At 42.6% G+C, this 20,290-nt stretch overlaps 1 protein-coding gene across 1 annotated transcript; it reads left to right on the top strand.

The window, feature by feature from the left end:
- Positions 1 to 5,785: 5,785 nt before the first annotated feature.
- LOC143355420 (fatty acyl-CoA reductase 1) lies at positions 5,786 to 20,082 on the top strand. The gene is made up of 4 exons (XM_076790207.1): positions 5,786 to 6,041; positions 12,064 to 12,540; positions 15,447 to 15,674; positions 18,374 to 20,082. The coding sequence occupies exons 1-4, from the start codon at positions 5,857 to 5,859 to the stop codon at positions 18,708 to 18,710; spliced, it is 1,227 nt and encodes a 408-aa protein (XP_076646322.1). The 5' UTR covers positions 5,786 to 5,856; the 3' UTR covers positions 18,711 to 20,082.
- Positions 20,083 to 20,290: the final 208 nt, after the last annotated feature.

A 20,290-nucleotide genomic window follows, 5' to 3' on the forward strand; every position in this document is an offset into this window, starting at 1 on the left:
TAGTAGAGAGTAGATTCTGCCAATTTCAAGTTGCCGCCACGAATGAAGTAGTACGAGGTTCTCAGGAGAAGGAGTTGAGATCTGTTACGTCAGAAGGTGACATTTCCACGTGACGCTCGATGTCTCCGATTCATGATTACAATGATCGTTTGATCACGAGCCAGACTTGGGTGATTGTTCATCTTCCGAGGGTCCTCGACTTTCTCGAACTCCTGCACCACTTGAAAAAACAAAGAGAAAAAGACACCAGCGTAGAAACACGTGTGTCGAAGTTTGCAAAACAAACCCCGATTGGTCGAGAGGAAAAGAGAACGAAACGTACGATTGGAGGTACAGCGGTGACAGGAGGTAAACATTGGCGTCGACGTGTGGATCGAGCTTATCCAAGTCGGTTGATAAGTCCGTCAGAGCGTCGCGACGTCGTTCGGTCCGGCGGTCGCGCGGCACTCCTTTTTAAATTGGAGCGATTCCGGCAATTCTGCATTCGCAAACAACGTGGAACAGCCGCGTTGCAGTTGCAGCGAGAATAGAGCCACGGCGAACAAGTACATTCTGCTACGCGGCGAAACACGCGCGTCCCGAAAAATGCACATATTCATAGATGGAAATAAAGCCCGCGTTCGCATATAGACGGGAACGTTACAGCGGAATCGCGTCGGCTGGCCGTATGCGCGAAAAATTCGTGCGATCCTTCGTTGGCGCGCCGCTCCAGTTCGAATTATTCCGTTCGAGCCATGTTGGTCTGCGTCATTTTACCGCGTTAATTGGAGAGGTACGATTAGCTTAAGAAGTGTATAAATGTTTCGTAAAAATGTACACGATTCCATTTCAGAAGACAAAACAAAGTGGAAATTCACGAGTCCTTGACGCCTCCTTCCGCGAAGAACAAAACTGAGAACTGTTCATGTTCCTGTGACTAATAATTAGACTGCAGATCTCTACGCGTTTATGGCGTCTGAAAATTTTCAAACAATCCTACAATATAAAATTCCACGGAATTTAGTGCGATTTTTATTTATTTCGGATCTGCGAAGGTCGCTACCACTGTGAATTAGATTTCATTCGTTTTCGCTTTCCTAAAGTTTGCCTTGAAAAATTGAAAATTGCATAAAAATCCGCAGTTCACTGATAATATACTGTACATCCTATACAATATTTATATGGTGTATAGAACACACCGTGCTGAGTAAAAAAGCCTTTACATAGGTCAAAAGGTCAACCGTTTCTGAGATATAAACATTTTCGTTTGCTAACATCGTGATTTATCTACTACTTGCCTTTCGATGTTTACAGAAGATTTTCCACGTGTCCTGCTTCCCTCGATACACAACTGACTGATTCCGAATGAAATCTACTGTCGACACTTGAATTGAGACGTTCAGAACGCGGTTTATAAACACTGAAATGAGCGTCCCATACGATGGAAATAAGTATAAGCTGATCATAATGCTAGACAACATAAATGTTCATATCTCAGAAACAGTTGACCTTTTGACCTACGTTTACTAAGGCTTTATTACTCAGCACAGCGTGTTCTATATACCATATAAATATTGAATGGCTTTTTTGAACACCCTGTATAAGCAATGAATTGACAACCTTATTGCTGCTCTGTGGATCTTTATGCAAAATTAAAATTGTCTGGATCAGTTGCAAGAAGCGGGACAGTTAAGATAGAATAGAAATTTATTTGGACTCTTAACAATTGTACCAGAAGAAATCCAGGATCCGCTCACTGGAGGGTCAAGGAAAATAGTATAAATTTTTTGAAATTCACCTCGAATCGGAGAAACACAAAAATGCAGTTTAGCGTGGCTAGGTGTGGCTCGGGAAACACAATGCGGCGTCACGACGCCAATTCGCCCGGCTCGACGAGCTACGCCGGCCCCGTTGTATAAATGCAAATTAATGATTGTTTCATTTCCCCGGAATTATTTAGCAAAGCACGCCGTTCAACGAATTCTGCGACCCGCTGTTTAATATTTATAACGTTCGGCGAACCGCCGTGCCCATTGTTGACGCGAAACCGCCTATCAGCGGCTGCTTTTACCGGAGATCGAAATAAACAGTTATCTTTCGTTTTTAAAGAATGCTTAAAAAAATCTGTATAACAAAGGTCTTAGTGAACATTTTACGTTAGAACGTTCGTTGAAAGGCATAATCAAGCTTTATACTGCGAAATACGCATGCCAATATTATACATTAATAACGTGTTCAAAACGTCGATTTAACTCTAATAATTTCGTATCACTTATTATTATAGCACTACAGTGATTTCTCGATATATGTCAACAACACCAGGAGTCATGCCCGAGCCGTGTTATATTTACACTCCATAGCGTTCGAGGCCTCTCGAGCTTCCCGCGGTAGTGGGGATAGTTCCGGGACGTTTATCCTCCAGGCCTGGGCGACATATATAGAGAAATCACTGTGTTCGTTGAATTGCGTTCAGTATTCATTGCAACGATCAAGAGCTTCTTAAATATCGATGAACAAAGCGTCCGTTACCGTTACAGACGAACTGTGATTTTTTACGGTTTATAAGTTCTAATCGTACTAGAAATTTTACTCACAAGAACGCGTTTCATGACCTATAATAATTGAAAATTATAATGTGAGCAGTTTTTCTTAAAAAGACGTTCGTGTCTTAAGTAGAACCTACTAAGAAGATCTATAGCCTTCTCAAGTGTTGGTTTTTGCAACGGAGATGGGTCAGTCGAAAGCATAGTACTTGTCCGGTGACCTAACACCACGTTCCCCGGCCGCAGACACCGGAAGATACCTTTACGGCAAAGGGCGAAGACAGTTTGGGGTTCGTTTCGGCTACAGAATCGGTCGAGCTGAGAGTTCGACGGGCTTCCACTAGCTCGGCTGCAGTTTCTACTGCTCCCCAGCTCCTCGAGGGTTGTATAGTGCTCCGTAACGCGCGACGATAGCAAACGAGAACCACTTTTGGGCCAACGTTCCCCCAGAGTGGTCAGAGGAACCGGCGAATAAGGAGAGAAGTCGCAGATGATACCGCCCGGTTTTCGAATTTCCGCTTCCCTTGCCGGAAGTATGCAGCGGGAGAAGCTCATTTTGAAGAAAAATTTCGCTGCTCCAACCCTCTTCAGGAACGCCAATACACGTGTACACTTCTCTACGTGTACGCTCAACGATGAGAACAACAAGCTCGGCGTATAGGATCACCGTTCTAACCTCTTAAGTGCTGTACGCAACTATAGTGGTTTTCGTGGAAAATATTAGGGGGGCCCATAAGTTATCAATTATTTTGAAATCTAAAACAAACTTTGTAGTCAATTCAAGTTTTTATTTCTTAATTTATTGTATAGTCTCCATCATTGTCAAGGACAGTTCGCCATCTTTCCTGCAAATTTTCAATCCCCCTCTTGTAGAAATCCAGACATCGCAAAGTATGCAACGACGAATATGATCCGCGGCCATTTTATTACAGGGTTGTAAAAAAATTATATTTTTTAGAATATTTTGAACACAGGCTGCTTTACCGAAAGCTGTGAAAGAATACGTGTTTCCTCTTTAGCGATCGGTACAGAACTAAAGGCAAAACAAATTGTTTGCAAATAATTGATTACTTATGAGTACCCCTAATATCAGTTTGAACGGTACGAACCACTATAGTGGCTTTTAGGAGACAGAGTCGTGGACGAGCGCGCTGCACTTAAGAGGTTAATCAAACGAAAAATTAATCGAATTGTTTCTCAACGAAAACTGGCAGATCTGCGAATCCGGAACGATAATGCAGTTGGTAGAAACGCACCGTTTGTAAGCGCATAAACGCGCAATGCTCGCCGTTGAAGCGCCCGGTTTTGCAGTGGTTCCATGCAAACTCCGTGTTGCCGGCAATCTTGGCGAGCCGGTGCTCTCATTTACATGAAGATGTTCCGGACGTCTTCGGGATGTCTGTGCACGATTAAGGACCGTCCGTTCCTGGTCCTCGACGCACCGGGTTCAACAGGGATCGCGCAAGAGCGGGGGGCGTCTCGGGCCACGAGATCTAATTAACCCTTCAAGCGCTCTATTTCATATCGAAGGACCTGCTTAATTACTTGAAACCGGGGCGATACACTCGACAAAAATAGAGCGGGTACACCTGCCGTAGATATCGAAATGCAACGAAGCGACAAATGTTTCCAGTTTGCTTCTCGATTGTTGCTGTTCGATGCTATTCCGGCACGGTGTTGAAATTTCACGTTTCTTGGCTTTTAGTTTATTCTAGTTTGTAGTTTCAAAGTTTCTCTTGTAATTTATATTTAAACAAAAAACAATATAGTCAGCATAAGCCTCGAGAGGATTGATTGTTATTACTTGTAAATTTTATTCTTTTCAATTTCTTTATTTTGAGATGCTCACTGGTTTCATTGGATTGTTAGCTTAATTTTTCAATTATTCAACGAAATGATAGTATCCGGGGCTAAGTGGTGTCCGGCGTTAGGAGGTTTCCTCCTAAAAGAGTTCTTAATCAAGATTAAAGATTTCCCGGAGAAACTGATCTCGAGTTAGGGAACTCCTAAGTGTCCGGTTACGTTCGTCGGTGTGCGTGTGCTCGGATCGGATGCGAGTCCGGGAACGTAGCCGGTAGAAGTGGTCTCCTGTCGCGGAAAAGCAGTCCGAAATTGCGTTATTAGTTCGGAAATGTTGAGAGGAGAATTTTCCGGGGCTTTCGAGCGGGTTGACCAACGTAAGCCCGGCCACGGGTCGGGCCGAGCCCTGGTTCTTTTTGGATAGCTCGCGAATGGCCGTCGATGCGGCAAATTGGCAGACAGATTACCGGGCCGGCGGAACTTTGCCCTCCGCGGTCCAGTTTGAATAGTCACTTTAATTCACTCTCGCCGGGAATCAGTTACATTGATTCGGCCTCGTCGAAACTTGGCCTTTTTACCGAAAGCCGATCGGAGCCTGTTGAACCAACGTAGCCCGTGTTCCCGGTTTCTCAGCCGCGAAACTTTCCTCGCGATTTTGCAACACGCGGCTGCGCGGCGACCTGATCGCATGGCCTGAGCGCCTCAGGCTCTGTCCACAGTTTTTCACGCGCGTCTTTAACGTTCTAATTGCATTTCCCCTACTAGAGCAATGCCTCGATGACATTGGCATATTCACGACATTTATTACTCATTTAATGCTTTAAACCAAGTATGAAACATGTATTTTTGAAACTTTTGATGGGGCTTCATTCGTTTAACCGACAGTGAATATAGTCAGCCGTGAAAATGTCATACTGATTCACAACTTTAGGGTGCATCTGCACGTATAAGAGCGTAATGAATAGACTGCGATGCGTTTATGACAAAAATGGATAAGCACAATTTAAGGCAGTGGACATATTAAAAAGATTTATAAGCGCACCGGCGTGTTGGTCGTAGCTTAACCTCTCAGCTTAACAATTATTTTGTAAAAGTGTGTATTATATTATATTACGATACCCGAGTCTCGCGCTTTTAAGTTGAGAGGTTAATATAATAATTGAAAGAAGAAAGAAATTTTTATCTCGCTCCTGTGTCTTGCAATCGATGCAAGCATTTTTTATTTTGCCTAAAGGTCCGCAGTCTACCAATGAATATCGTTACAATTTTCCTTTTTGTTTTATTTCGCGGTTTTTTGTCGCATCGACTGCTTATTAGCGACATCGTACCGGTAATGAACGTTTCCACTGGTGGCAATTCCTGTGACTTCCCACCTTCACGGTCTGGATGTTTTTTCTTGGTCGTACAAAGAGCGAGATGCGTCAGCAAATATGGACAGAACTTTAGGTTGAACGTTAGGCATAGTAACGGTAGGTGCAGCGGCGAGCCGGCTGCAGCCTGTACACTTTCTTTTCTCGTCGATCAGTCGATCGGTATGACTCTGTGCGAGTGGTACGCGAACCGAGAGCTCCTCGTCACAGGAGCCACCAGCGATGTCGGCAGAGCCTTGTTAGAGAAGCTACTTCGATCTTTCCCGGCCACGAAGATCTACGTTGTCGTCAGATCGAGGAATGGATTCAATAAGGACGACAGGATCAAGCAGATCTTCCTGACTCCTCGGTATGAATGATCTGAAGTTTAATCGGCTATACTTCTGTAGTCCAACGAGGGGCACCGATTAAAAAAAAAGCCGCCATTGAATTTTGTCAATTACTGCGAAAAAGATTGATACAAGTGTTTCCGAAAATATGTTAAAAAACAAATTGATAGACGAAGCTACGAACAATTCGAAACATTTGTGAATTGCACGATTCTGAAAAATATCTGTTCGGTTTCTGTCTCTGGCGGTGTTCGCGGAAAACGTTTATCCTGCATGAATATCCGCAGTCTAATTACGCGGCATACAAGACTGAGAAGATTAGAGTGGTGGGTATCAGCGTTCGAGTATTTTTGCTCGGAACGCAATTGTCAACGAGCACATCGCCGGATAAAGCGACCGACCGGGTCCCGCTGTCCTCCATTTCGCGTTTTCGACGTCGCGATTATCCTCCGGATAATTTGCCTCGCAGGAAGCGAGGGTAATTATTTGCCGGGGATATCGTGCACGGAAGTACAGCTGTCGAGAGGAGTTGGTGGGTGGAAGGGAGGGGGAGGGGGAGAGAAGAAGAAGAAGGCGGAGATTTACTCGGATCCGAAGAAACGTAATTAATTTTCACGGAACTTTTTGCCCGTCGTTTTATTTCCGGATCACTTGACCGTGCGGAATCGTGGAATCGTGGAATCGCGACGTTGCGTTGCCTTCGCTGCTGACACTTAACGCGACAGTCTGGAATCGTTGTCGTTGATTTCCGTGATAAGCAGACTTTGACTTTTTATGAAAGATAAACATTTTCTTCTTGAACTGCAAGAGACAGAAATCAAGCAGAATGTTCATCTTCTCTGCGATAAAAACAGCGAATTGGGAATAAAATATTGTTATTTTTAAATACTTTTAATTTTTAGTCGCCTGCCGACGATTTTACGCGTTTACGATAGAAAGGATCAAACGCAAGACAGTAAAGAATCTTCGACTCGCTTTCGAATTTCGCGTGTGTTAACAGTACAGTGAATTCTCGTTACGAGTCAGTTCCGCCGTTCTGGTGACTGACTCTTATACGAAATACTGGAAACCTAAGATTCATATCCGTCTACGAGTCATAAAAAACCTATGACCACTGAGCGCTAGTGACAAGAAGACTGCCAAAATGTCCGCTTTAATTTAACTTCTTTATTATTAATTATTTTTTGTGAGACTTTTACCAATATATTTCTGGCATTATTCTGATTAAAATGATACCAAACGCGATATAATTCGGATGACATTTACACTAATTTTCCGTTAATGTAATTGTAATGTGAAGTAACTTTCATCGTTCATTACACAAGTAAATATCATCGCAATTATGTCATATTTGGTTTTATTTTAATCAGAAAAATGCCACAAATATGTTGTTGAAAGTTTCATTAAAAAATAACGAAACCTAAAGAAGTTTTGTAATAGGATTAGTAGTGAGCTTCGACCCCTCACCGCGGTGGTGTGGGTAGTTCCACTGACTCTAAACTGTAAGGTTGGCACTGACTCGTAATGAGAATTCACTGTAGTATACTCTACACCAAGTATGCGAATTTACTCGGTACGCTACTTCTAGTTTATGCAGGTGATACGATAAAAATTGATCGAAATTTCGATAAACACGTGTACGGAATTTACATCGTGAAATTCAGTTGCTTTGATTGCTAGATAAATCCGGCGTTAATTTTGGGACGTTTATCCATTGTAGACGAAAGGGGCAATATCTTTGAGCATGTTAATCATCCTAATATCTCCGTTCCGGTAGATTTCGCGCGGGACGCGTCGGAGGACGGTTAATTTTATCCGTTTTTGATTGCATATCTGGAACGACTAAATAAATTGACACGGATCCCGACGCGGTGCAGCGCGGTGCGGCGCGGTGCAGCGGCAGCCACTGAATTACTAATGAAAAGCTAATCTGCGCGCGCCGCGTCTAATGAACCCATGATTAGAATGGAATGCCGTGCCATCTAACGAATGGCTGATTAAAGTCGCCCGCAATATCTAACGAATATGCATCGCGCTATGCATCCACCGACTGATTACAACGATAGAATACAATGTACACTGTGCAACCGCCGGGGAAACGCAAATGAGATACCGCAAACCTTCGCAAACAATCAATCGGGAAGATGCAGACGCCGCGCCGCCGGGAACAATGATCTTCGACTCGTTTTGTCGAAATTTCAACACTTGTACTAACATACGCGCGACCGATACATTAGCTGTACGATACAGGGTGTCCCAAAAACGTTATATTTCCTTGAAAAGAATGATCCCCAAGGTGATTTGAAATAACTTTTTCCTTTACGAAAATGTTCTCTGCGGCTTCGTTATGGAGTTATCAACCAAAAACACGGACCAATCGGAGCGCGGCTGCAGCAGACGGATTCCGGCTCGGCCAATGCTAACGCCACGCTCAGCAATCCGTCTACTGTAGCCGCGCTCTGATTGGTCCGCGTTTCTCGTTAATAACTCCTGAACGAAGCCGCGGAGAACATTTTCGTAAAGGAGAAAGTTATTTCTAATGACCTTAGGAATCACCCTTTTCAACGAAATATAATATTCTTGGGCCACTCTACATATTATTTAACTTTATTCAGAATAGTGCTCGAACTGTATACTCATAAACTTATATGTTACTTTTACGTACTTATATGTAAATGCATAAAATACAATCGTTATTATTGATTTAGTTCTTGTACAACTTTTACTATATGGGCGCGATTAAGGAAATTTATGTCACCACTTCGCACGAATGCATATTTATTGCTACAATAGTTACAAAATAAAACATCGAGATCCAGTTATTCGATCGACGCTAGTAAGTTATTTCAATTACATCAACTATCTCGAAACAGGTCTGCAGAGTTCATAAAACCGGTATGAAAATTAGTTCTAGTTGCATCCTGGTTTTTCGTTGCGCAAGTAACGCACTGTGCTTCGATTCTTGTGTTTCGGCGAAAGGTTGCGCGCACGTATCGGTGCGCTCGCGCGTTTCTCCGGAATTGTATGTATGCGGCAAGATGAAAATTTTCGTAGTTTCGACAGGGTAACGGAAATGGAAATAATTGCGCCAAATATGGACCAATTAATGTGTATGCCAGCGCCGTGTTTTCCTTCCGATTACGGTCGAGAATTACAAACACGGCCACCGTTTGCATTAATTAAACGGACAAACACACCAGTTTTCCATGCACTCGGCCATGGCTTTCTGATCGTTTACCGCGTCGAATTTCAATGCCTCTATTATTACATGTGACGCGCGATAAAGCGACCACCAAAATTAATCCGCAGGTCACCGTGTCATAACAATGCGAGCCGATTTTTACGCCCGGTCGAATTCCGGGCCGTTTATGCGAATATCCTGCCGCTCGAGGTCCTGGTGAACTGTTGCCCCTGTAAACTCCTGCGTAAGGATTAACACTAAACCTACCACGGCGGGTCAAATTGACCTTTGCAAAGTTCTGCGTACAATTTCGTATATACAACACTATCACATCGCTACTTATCTTTACGACTCTTCTTAAAGTATCCGCAAAGATGGACGGCACAGTACAACTTTGTAAATCGAGAAGAGAGCATCGCAGTACTTTTCATATAATTGCAATTATATACGAAGAAATTTTGTATCGTCATTTTATGGAAGTTGTTCGTCTACTAATTCATTCAGCAACAAATTGGCTATTATCTACGTTTATATAACCTTGTGAAGGATTTAAAAGAATTTTCAAGAACCGGTCATTTTGACCACGCACGGTAGGAACAGGTATACAAGAAGTGTCGTTGGGTTTAGTGTCAAACAAGCTGCTCCATTCTTGCACGACGTTTAAACCATTTGAATAAAATCGACAGTAAACGGGTCATTTGAAATATCAGTTCTTATTATCTCACCCTTTAAAACAACAACGCCAATTTTAGCCATTCGGACCTGAAAATAATTCAGGCTTTCGTGGAACATTCGTAATAAGTGACGGAGCGCGGGTTTTCGTCGGATAATTTCAACACGAATTATTTTCATAGTATTGTTTGTACATTCTACATAACTCCGAGCTAAATCGGTGATACGAAACTCGAGCAATTGCGCCAGTAAATTATGTTTAATGAGCTGCTCTGTATACGGCACGGTGCGGCAGGGTCAATGTAACCCGATTGCCTACCTATCTCGACTGGCGGCTGTCCACTTAATTTCGTCGAGGGCTGTGTATTTTGCAAGCGGTTTTTGTTGGTGGCAAGCTGCCGCGAAATCTGTTCTCCCCCCCCCCCCCCCTGCCCACGGAACGAGAGAATAACGCGGTCCGGAACACGTGGGTCTCTCGATACGATGCGTTCGAGTACACCGGTGCACGGCGGCATACACGTATAAATTGGATCGCAGCGTTACGTGATCGTCCACCGTAACGATGGCGATTGCATCGTAAGACACGCGAGGCAAAACTCAAGCCACCGGCTACTGTGCCACGAGGGGCCGAGCATTTTCACTGCCCGCCAAATTTATTTTCATTGGCACGCTTGCCCCGTCGACGGATTTTCGGCGCCCTCGTAAAACGCGCACTTTCAAGCCCGAAGCCGCTGGATCGTCTCGCAAACCGAGACCGAGAACTCGACCCAGAACACCGAATTTGCAGAAATTAAACTTCGGGCGGTCCCGAAAAAGTAGTCGCGCTGATTCTAGGCAAATGCTTCACCTAATATTTATTTATTAGGGGGACCCATAAGTAATCAATTATTTTGAAATCTAAAACAAACTTTGTAGTAAATTCAAGTTTTTATTTCTTCATTTATTATATAATCTCCATCATTATCAAGGACGGTCTGCCATCTTTCCTGCAAATTTTCAACCCCCCTCTTAGAGAGATCCAGGGTTCGTGAAGCAAAATATGACTCGAGGCGTCCCCTTACATCTTCTACAGCAGTGAATGTTTTATTTCTTATATAATGCTCCCGAGATCTGAAAAGATCCATTAAATCCCGCATAAAAATGAAAAAGTTTGCAATGACTAATATGATCCTCGGAAGGTACGGACGCCGCCATTTTATTACAGGGTTGAAAAAAAATTGTACTTTTTAGAATACTTTGAACACTGGCTGCTTTACCGAAAACTGTAAAAGAATATGTGCTTCCTCTTCAACGATAGGTACAGAACTAAAGGCAACACAAATTCTTTGCAAATAATTGATTACTTATGGATAGCCCTAATACAAATCTTGAAATGAACAGAAAATGTTTCTCTTCATTTCTATACAAATAGAAAGGAATTTTACAACATTCTAAAACAGAGAGTCAGTTCATCTTAACTCTGAGGTTATATAAAGCATTTAATCCTGAAAAATTGATTTTCTCGTGTGGTAATAACATTGTGTGAAACGGTATATGGCTAACATGGCAGGCAAGCTATTAATAGTATAGTATAAGTGAAAGTGTAAGTGAGTATCAAGTCGGCATCGGGTCAGCGTTAGGTTGATATTAAGCCACAACGTTGGCTGGCCACGTTCGCCGAATATTCGTTGCTCACCAGCCTAATTACTTCCTCAAACGTCGCGTCACAGTGACAACTACCTATCCTGCGGATTTTATGCTTTTATGAGAAAAACGACTAGATGGAATACAAAACTGTAAATACATTTAACACTAGGTTTCCGGGGCACTAAAAGTGATTTTACATTACTTCATGAAAATTGCAAGAGCCATTAGCCATTTTGTTTTAACAACATATACCCAAAGAGATAAATTTGTTGAATAATTCCTCATGGATGTACTTTCAGAATCTTAATAATCGTAAATTAAAAATATTAGAACCCGTCACTTGTCCCGTAAACCTAGTGTTAAGGAGTCTACGAATCTTACAACGCTACTTCCAGCTTGTTAACGCTAATCCTACCAAGCAATAAACATATGGAAGTGGGAAGATCGAATTTACTTAAAGAAGCAAATTCAGTCGCTTCCATGTGAAAGAACAATTTGTATAGAATCGATCAAAGACATCAACACTCGAGTTCAGTCTTTCAAACTTCAGGTCCTGTTTTCAGGTTCGAGAGGCTGCGTCAGATTGACCCAACAGCGATCAGCCGAGTGAAGGCGTTGGAAGGTAACCTGTTGTACGAGGATTTGGGGATGAGCAAAGAGGACAGGGAGCATCTGGGCAAGGTTAGCGTGGCATTCCACGCGGCAGGTCCTCACGACGCGATGTTCGAGTTCTGTCAGGAGCTGCCGAAGTTGGAGGCGTTGGCAGCAATGTCGAGCCTGTTCCGGCACAAGGGCCAGATAGGCGAGTCCTTGCAGAACGAGCTGGTCCCTGATGGACCGATTGCGTTGGTCCGAGTGCCATTGGTCGGGCCAGCTCTTCGGGAGCCCGCGCCCGGCTTCGTGGACGTCTTCAAAGGGCCGACAGCGTTCATGGTCGGCGCGGGCCTCGCCCTGGGCGAGTCTAGCTTCCAAGCGGAAATCATTCCAATCGACCTGACGGTCAACACCCTCATCGCCGTTGCTTGGGAACGGGCCACCGCGTAAGTACTCCATTTCCATCTCTCTCTATCTCCTGTTCCGGCTCTCCCACCACCGTGATCCTCTATTCCTCTATCCTCCTGTCCCCCTCCTCTGCCCTATAACTTGACCAAAGCGATGTGATCCGGGATAAACGCTGCCACGGATCGCAAACAGTCATGGATGTGCACGAGCGATCCTCGGGATTATTGCGTCCATCGGGATAGGCATATTTTGATCGCAGATTCATCGGAAGTCTATTCCAAATGCAGACCTTGAGGTAAACTCGCGGACGATAGAGTGCCGCGGGGAATTGAGATGGTGGGGATATTGGTGGCACGAGGATAGGTCAATAAGTAGAGGATAGAAAGAGGGAAAATGGATGGATATATTAATTTATTAATTTACTAATTTATTAATTTGGTATTATTAATTTACTCCTAGAAACTGAAATCGTTCATGAGCTAATTTTTACCTCGAAGGTAATAGGGAAGTTCTAATGAACGTGGCCGTTAGTGAAACTTTATTAGTCGTTGTTGTTTATTCCGATAATGAAAGAGGAGTGAAATAATAATTCAGTGAATAAAGGAATTCGATAGATTGCCATCGTATCCGGAAATCTATACAATTGATAATTAACATTCGACATTTTTAAATATTCTACAATTCAAAGGAGAATTGTTAATGTCGTTATTAAGTTTTTGCAAATATTTGATTCGAATGTTATCCACTACTATGAGTATGTAGATAGGTCAGACATTTTGTACTCCTAAAAATATAATTGGTGAAAGGCTTGCCGGTTGCTGACGCTCACGTAACAACAATTTTACGGTCTTTTGCATACGATTATCGCACACCTACCGAGCTTGTTTATTTCCTGTATCGTTATTTCACTGGTGTGTCATTATCTAAACAAGACAATGGCGGTTAAAAAGCAATAAGAATGACCGATAATAAGAACCGATAATATGACCTATATAAGAATTAATATAGTAATTGGTACCCCTACAGTAATCGGATCCCTTACCCTATCCAATTTCAACAAACATATTTCAATCACTGCTTCCAACACTTTTTACTTGAAACGCACCCGGCTCTATTAGCTCACGAACTACTCGTGCAACCACGCAGAAAGAATTCATTACGAAATCTTTGAACCATGAATGTGTACCAGACGATTAAGAAATGGCCGATGGTTAGTGTTTTAATAAAGGTTTCATTATCGTCCGCGTGTAGTAACACGGCAAATTTCAAAATGCAACTGTTAATCAAGAAAGTTAACGAAGGCGAAAAAGAAATATTAGCAGCTCGACGTAACTCTCCCCTCTCTCCCCTCTCTCTCGCTCTCTCTTTCTTGATATAGTTTCCCGACAAATATAGCAATAAACCGGGGCGAGGGAAAGTAAGGCAGCAACAGCGTGTTGCGGATTAGAAAAGAGACATTACGTAAAGCGGACGGTTTCGTGGCGGTCGTAAGGATCGGTTAAAACTAAATAAACGGCGATACGAATGCGACGTAAAACGATTAAGAGGACGCGCGCGCGCGCGCTTTTATGCGAACGCTATAAAACGCCGTGAGCACAGTTTACGGTAAACGAACGCGGTTCCGTTTCACGAGAGCATTCAAATTTCTTTTGAACGTCGCCGAGCCGCGCCGCGGCAAAACCTAACTGTTTCAGCGCGCGTGTTTCCGTCATTCAGCCCCGCTAACTCCACGCCGCGTCATTTCCTTCCGCTACAGTCATTCAAACTTCTTTGCCCCTAATCATTTCATAAAACGGAGAAAGAAAATTCAGATTTATTCTATACCTGCATTTATTTCAATATTCGGATCTTCACGCAAAATAACAATTCTGTAATAATCTTCTTAAACGTCGGCAACTTTATTCATAATTCAATGAATTTTTAGAATCAATATAGTGTAACAACTTCAGCTAAAATGATTGTTTAACAGATAATTATTGAGCTTCTTTCCGGAAGCTTTTCTCTGAAGATGTAGAATAGTACAATTTGGAAGCAAAATATTTCTAAAAACACAACTGTATTTACTCTGGGTCCGATCAGGTCCAGTGTAAAATTGCATGATATAAAACGGCGAGAATTAATATCTTTCTCAAAATTGCAAGATCTTCCCTTTCGCGCGAATCCAGTCAGTGCTGCGGCTTTGAGCGTAGACATTTTTTAATGAAACGTTTCCTTTACCTGGTAGGTTATCCTGGCAGCATTTAAATGCTTGCCAGTTAATAAAGGAAAGGAAATTTAATCGAGGAAACGATTTATTTCCATGAGAAAGGGAACGGCCCGCCATTGCAAATAATAATGAAAATGCAGATATCGCCGGCTCGCTATTTCGCCGCGGACGAGATTCTACTCAAAGGTTACTAACTATGTATATCTCGTTCGGAAGATTGAAACAGGACCGGGTGCAAAGTAAAATCGAAACTTGGCCAAATCAAATCTGCTTGTTCGCCATTCTACCACTAAATTCTGATTTTTTGAAGCCCGAATTTTTTTTGTAGTCACTACACTGCGGACTAGGTAAAGCTGTGAAGACATTAGAGAAACCTGAGAATATTATTACTCAGTTTCCAGCTTAGTGAAATGATTAAAAGAGAAATTTCGGTTTTGTCTAATTTCTGAAAATTATAATAATTCTGATTTTGAGAAAAATTTTGATTTTGCATAAAGTGATAGACATAAATCACTGCTAGTACAGTGATTTCTCTATATATGTCGCCAAGGCCTGGACGATACACGACGCTGGCAAGACCCGTGTTGTTGACATATATCGAGTATTCGCTGTAGCCACTTTTAGTGCTAATCCGGCGTTAATAAAAGCGAAGAAGAGGAATGTTTGAAGGGTTGTAACTCGAACCGAAGAAGTATGTTTGCGGTCTCGTTTGAACGTAGTTTTGCGATCTTTTTGCAGAAAGAACGTCGAAGGTCCGGTGGTGTACAATGCGATTTCGATCGGCTGCACGTGGAACGAGCTGATTAAGAAAGGAGGCCGAGGCAACCGAAAGTTTACATACCCGACATTCGGGTTCCGTGGAATGACATCTTCGGCGATCTCCTACTGGATTCTGGTGATGCTGTTCGAGTGGCTGCCATCCCTGCTTAGCGACACGATTCTCGGCCTGTTCGGAGCCAAGAAAAGGTACAACGACCTGAAAATTTACGATATCCTCGATTTCCCTGAGTCGCCGGTTCCGAAAGGATTCTGTTGACACGCGAGAACGCTTCGCCGAATATTTCACAAAAACCTCTCTCACCACCGACGATTTTCAAGAAGGAGCCTGGCTTTTCTTCAGGTCATCTTTTCCCAGAATTAAATATATCCTGCGGTATTCCCCTGCATTCGAATTTCTCTGGAAAATTGAGATCGTTGAATTTTTCATTTTTCATCTTTACGTGGATGTGCTCGCGAATTCTTGTCGGCTGGCAAATGAATTTTGTGGCGTTGATAATTGTAAAGTCGAAGTCTAACCCCTTGCTCTGTATTGCATGCCACAGTAAAGATAGTTAATCGTCAATCGGAAAACGATTTTCCACAATTTCGCAAGACCGTTTGCGGCACAATCTGCGAAAATTGGTGGTCGAGAGATATTTCGGGAAAAGTTGGATTTCGTTAGCGAGCCGCAAGGAATGGGATTTCAAGTGCGACGCAATCGCGACAAAAGTAAAAGTTATCTCGAACTACGATTTAGCCGAATACCAAAGTAAACAGGTTCGTCCGCGGTTTCCGGCTAGACAGTCGTGGTAAGAGAGAGAGAGAGAGAGATTGGCACGGAAGAGGGGCAAAAAGACAAACAGTCGAAAGGAAACTCGTTTCCTCCAGCAGGAGGAGGGTCGAGAACTTGCGGATTCGTTCTTTGATTGCTTTTAAAAATCGCGAGTTCGGTTCACTGACTGCCGAAACTTCCCGAAAAATCTTGACAGTTCCCTCCATTGAAGTACGCGACTCGCCACCACGCCCGCCTGTTGCGAAATGATGTGCCGGACAGAAAACCGGTCCGCTTTTTAACTTTAACTTCGCCGCGATTCTCTAACGGGCTGCACACTTCGTCGGGATTCTGTGTACTGTTCGTGCCTCGCAAGAAGTCTCGCGGGACACCACAAGGTCAAGAGGGCACGCTCCGCCTATCCCCACCGTTCACGTTCCAGTAGGCCAATCCTTAGGCTTTGACGTCACACGCTGCATAGTATGTGCGACCGCTGCAGCCAACAGACCAGCCAGTACGCGTTTGTGCAAACTTTTCGGTGGCGTGCGACTCGACATTAGGCTCTTCTTCGCGAATTATGTCTTGGTGCCTCCGTCACACTGTTGCGGACGCGGCACATTTTTGAAATATTTTATTGTGAGGACGCTATCTCCAAAGGAAAACAGGTTTCGGAGTTGCTTAAAAGTGAGATTTTGCTGAGCGTAGAACACATCGAATCTGCGAAAAAACTTAAAGATTTATCGAAATTTGGAATATTTATTGCACCAATACTTGAATATTTGAGGATTTGCATATTTAAATGTATGAATACTTGAAACTTGGAATATTTAAATACTTCGATATTTGAGAGTTTGAATATTTGAATGTTTGAATATTTGAATGTTTGAATATTTGAATATTTGGAAATATGAAAATTTGAATAGTTCGGATATTTTTTTCTAGAAACCGAGTGTTCGGTGGAATCGAAAGTTCTTGCAAACTCGAAGCCTCCGCCGCGAAATTCGAAACTCGGAACTCTCAAGTCGAGAATGAAAACTTGAAACCGGAAGACAATGGAAACATATCGAAACTAGCAACGAAAACTGACCTGTACCGTATCGATTTCAGTGCGGTTCGGCTATTATTTGTTGCATCATAACGGGGTATATCGGTCGAGAGAAATTGCGTCGCCCGCTTTCGCGTGCAATTATATTAATCGATTGGCTAGCGGAACGATATTCATAATTAATTGGCTGGCAGACCATGATTACGTGTCGCGTGGCAGCAGCAGCAGCAGCAACAGCTCGAAACTTTTTATGGGGTTGATCGAACGAATCGATAAGAGTAAATTCCCTTGCAAACTTCTCGTGCACTTTGCGCGAGTACGGTGCTCGTCGGAGTTACGTCAACGACGATCATCGCGACGCGAAGCTTCCTCGTACTACGTAAAATTCGAAGAGTCGCGCAGAAAACAGCAAAGTTTCACGGGAACAACTTGTTCGAGAGACCGCGCGAAATTTAATTAGTCATTTAATTCTCGGGAACGCTAACTTCTAGTACTTTCTCATTTGCGCCGAACACTCAAACTGTGTTCTCAAAAACGTACACTTTACGGCTGCCCTTTTTTCATCTCGTCAAACATCTCCGCTCGAAATTGAGAATTAAAATTACACATTCTGAGTTTAAATACTGTGGGGACTAGAAGACAGGGGAAACGATTTATTGATCAACTCTTCTAATTGTGAGCTTACTCTCCAATCACAAGGAATTGGTAATAGCTTTAGATAACGCTGTGAAGAATTTCGTCTTCCATCTTTCGAGCGAAATAGTCTCTGAAGCAACGCGGGAGGGCTGAAAGAAGTGATTTTCGGGGAACTATCGCGCGCATAAATTGCGAGCAGGGTAGACTCTGCCGAGATGGATGGTATCGTAGAGGATTTAAGCATTTATGGTCGCGTCGACGCGGCAAAAAGCGCGACACGCGACGGGATCGCGTTGAACCGCGGCAGAAGGGAGCAAATAGATGCGGATCGAAGAACAGGTAGCAACAAGGTGGCGACGTGGTGGCTGCGCGAAGGTGTGACGGTGCGGGTGTGTGTGGGTGGGTTTGAAAGATCAGACGTCCCGAGGTAAAAACCTTTGCTTCTCTCCGCAGGATCCTGCGAGAACACGAGAGAGTTCGTAATGCACTTCGATCCCTTGAGTCAATTTCGTCGAGGCCGTGGTCAGCAGAGAGGAATCGTGTGTACCTGCTGCAGCAACGTCTCGCCGAGGAAGACCGAGATGCATTTCCGGTTGCCTCGGAAATCGACATCGAGAGTTACGTTCTCTGCAGCGCCGCCGCCGCGAAGAAGCATTGCGTCGACGAGACCAATATCTGGCCCGTGAAAATCTTTCGACTGCTCTTCCTCCTGGTGGCCTCGGCTGTCCTCTTCTACTCGCTCTTTTTCTGCTACAGACACCATTCGTCCATAAGGGACTACAAAGTATGACGAATTTTTTGTTACCCTCGGCACTCTGAACATCATCGTCCCCAAACGCACGGCGAATCAAATATTGTGAAATCAAATATTTCACGCTTAACGAGCTCGCTACCAGAATTTTCTTCGTTGTTCGGCTTCATCGTTCGAATATTTGATCAAATGTAACGTTCCTCCTTTATGAGATATTAAAACAATTTATTAGAATACAGTCACGGAATTTCTGAATATTATGTCACGCACTAGGACTTCCCAGAACAAAGGGGATCGAATTAATTTATCTTTGAGATAATTACGAGAATAGGTAACGAGTACAGTTGAGGCAAGAACAGTTGTATTAGAAAATTCTGGTTTTGCTCTAATTTTCCCCCAACTTGCATCAAAATATTTCTTTTGAACTGTTACACCCGAGTGGCGACTCTAAGGCGCCGCTAAATTACTATACATGTTAAATATTGTGTGAGCAAATTGCATCAGTTTCATATCCTAGGTCACGGGGAAACATCCTAGGTCAAGGAAAATGTTTGATTTTCGAGGTAAAATTGCTCCGAGTGCAGAGGGTTAGTATTTACAGATATTTATATTATGAAAAATTATCGATATTTTGTCTGGATAAAAGAAAAGAGATCCTCCTATAAAGTCATATTTAGGTAAACTATTTTATGTCACATTTTTATCGAAATTCTCCACATTGCCATTTGTTATCAACCGATAAACAATGTCCAAATTGATTCGAAGGAACAGAAGCTAAATGAAACTATATTTCTTCTTTTAATAATTTTATCCGCAGTCCAGTTATTATTCATCATTTTAACTTTGGCCTCAGCGATTCGTACAACATTTTTAGAGGATTTCGTAGATTTGTTTATATGTTCATACAACATTCGTTTCTCCATAAATTGCGATCATCCGAAGCGATTGTATACGAGAAGTGTATTATATGAAATTGTTTGTAATGCAGCCGAGGCAAACAAATACGTAGAACAAGCTAAGGATAGATCTTGAATTGATAGGTTTTTTTACAGGTTTTTTAAGATGAAGAACATTTATAAGTAAACAAGTAGTTATACTTGACATTTAATACTTTTTATTACGAGGCAAAGAAATGCGTTGAAAAAGTGAGAAGAATAATTTGCGATGCTGATCACGGTAATTGTGCCATTACGAACGCACGATTGCATACATTTTTAACGATACAATTAACAGTATTATAAATTGATTAGGATGACTCACTTCGTCGACAATATTTGTTAGATATCGTTCTAAATATTGTTAATTTGTTCGAACACCGTAATATTCTTGTAATAGAAAATCGTTCAAACACATACGGGATTGTTTGAATCTTTTAATAAAAATATCAGAATTAAGGAATAACAAGAAATGATCTTTATGTAACGTAAAAATTGTTGCATCCATTGAAGGAAAAGGGAAAATAAATAACAATGTATTTGCTATGTTAATCCACATCCTGTCCTCAGCTGCTCAGATTAGTTTTTCGTTTGGAATTACGCTTTGAAACTCTGACAGCCGGAACGATAACAACTCAGATAAAGATGCGCGGTCTATTTGATACGCAACCCGGTAGAAATATT

Source organism: Halictus rubicundus, chromosome 7 (genome assembly GCF_050948215.1).
Source record: "Halictus rubicundus isolate RS-2024b chromosome 7, iyHalRubi1_principal, whole genome shotgun sequence".
NCBI lineage: Eukaryota > Metazoa > Arthropoda > Insecta > Hymenoptera > Halictidae > Halictus > Halictus rubicundus.

Coding starts and splice junctions, on each gene's coding strand:
- LOC143355420 (XM_076790207.1), top strand. CDS start 5,857: ATGACTCTGTGCGAGTGGTACGCGAACCGAGAGCTCCTCGTCACAGGA. Junction 12,541..15,446: donor GCTTGGGAACGGGCCACCGC/GTAAGTACTCCA, acceptor ATCTTTTTGCAG/AAAGAACGTCGAAGGTCCGG. Junction 15,675..18,373: donor CTGTTCGGAGCCAAGAAAAG/GTACAACGACCT, acceptor TTCTCTCCGCAG/GATCCTGCGAGAACACGAGA.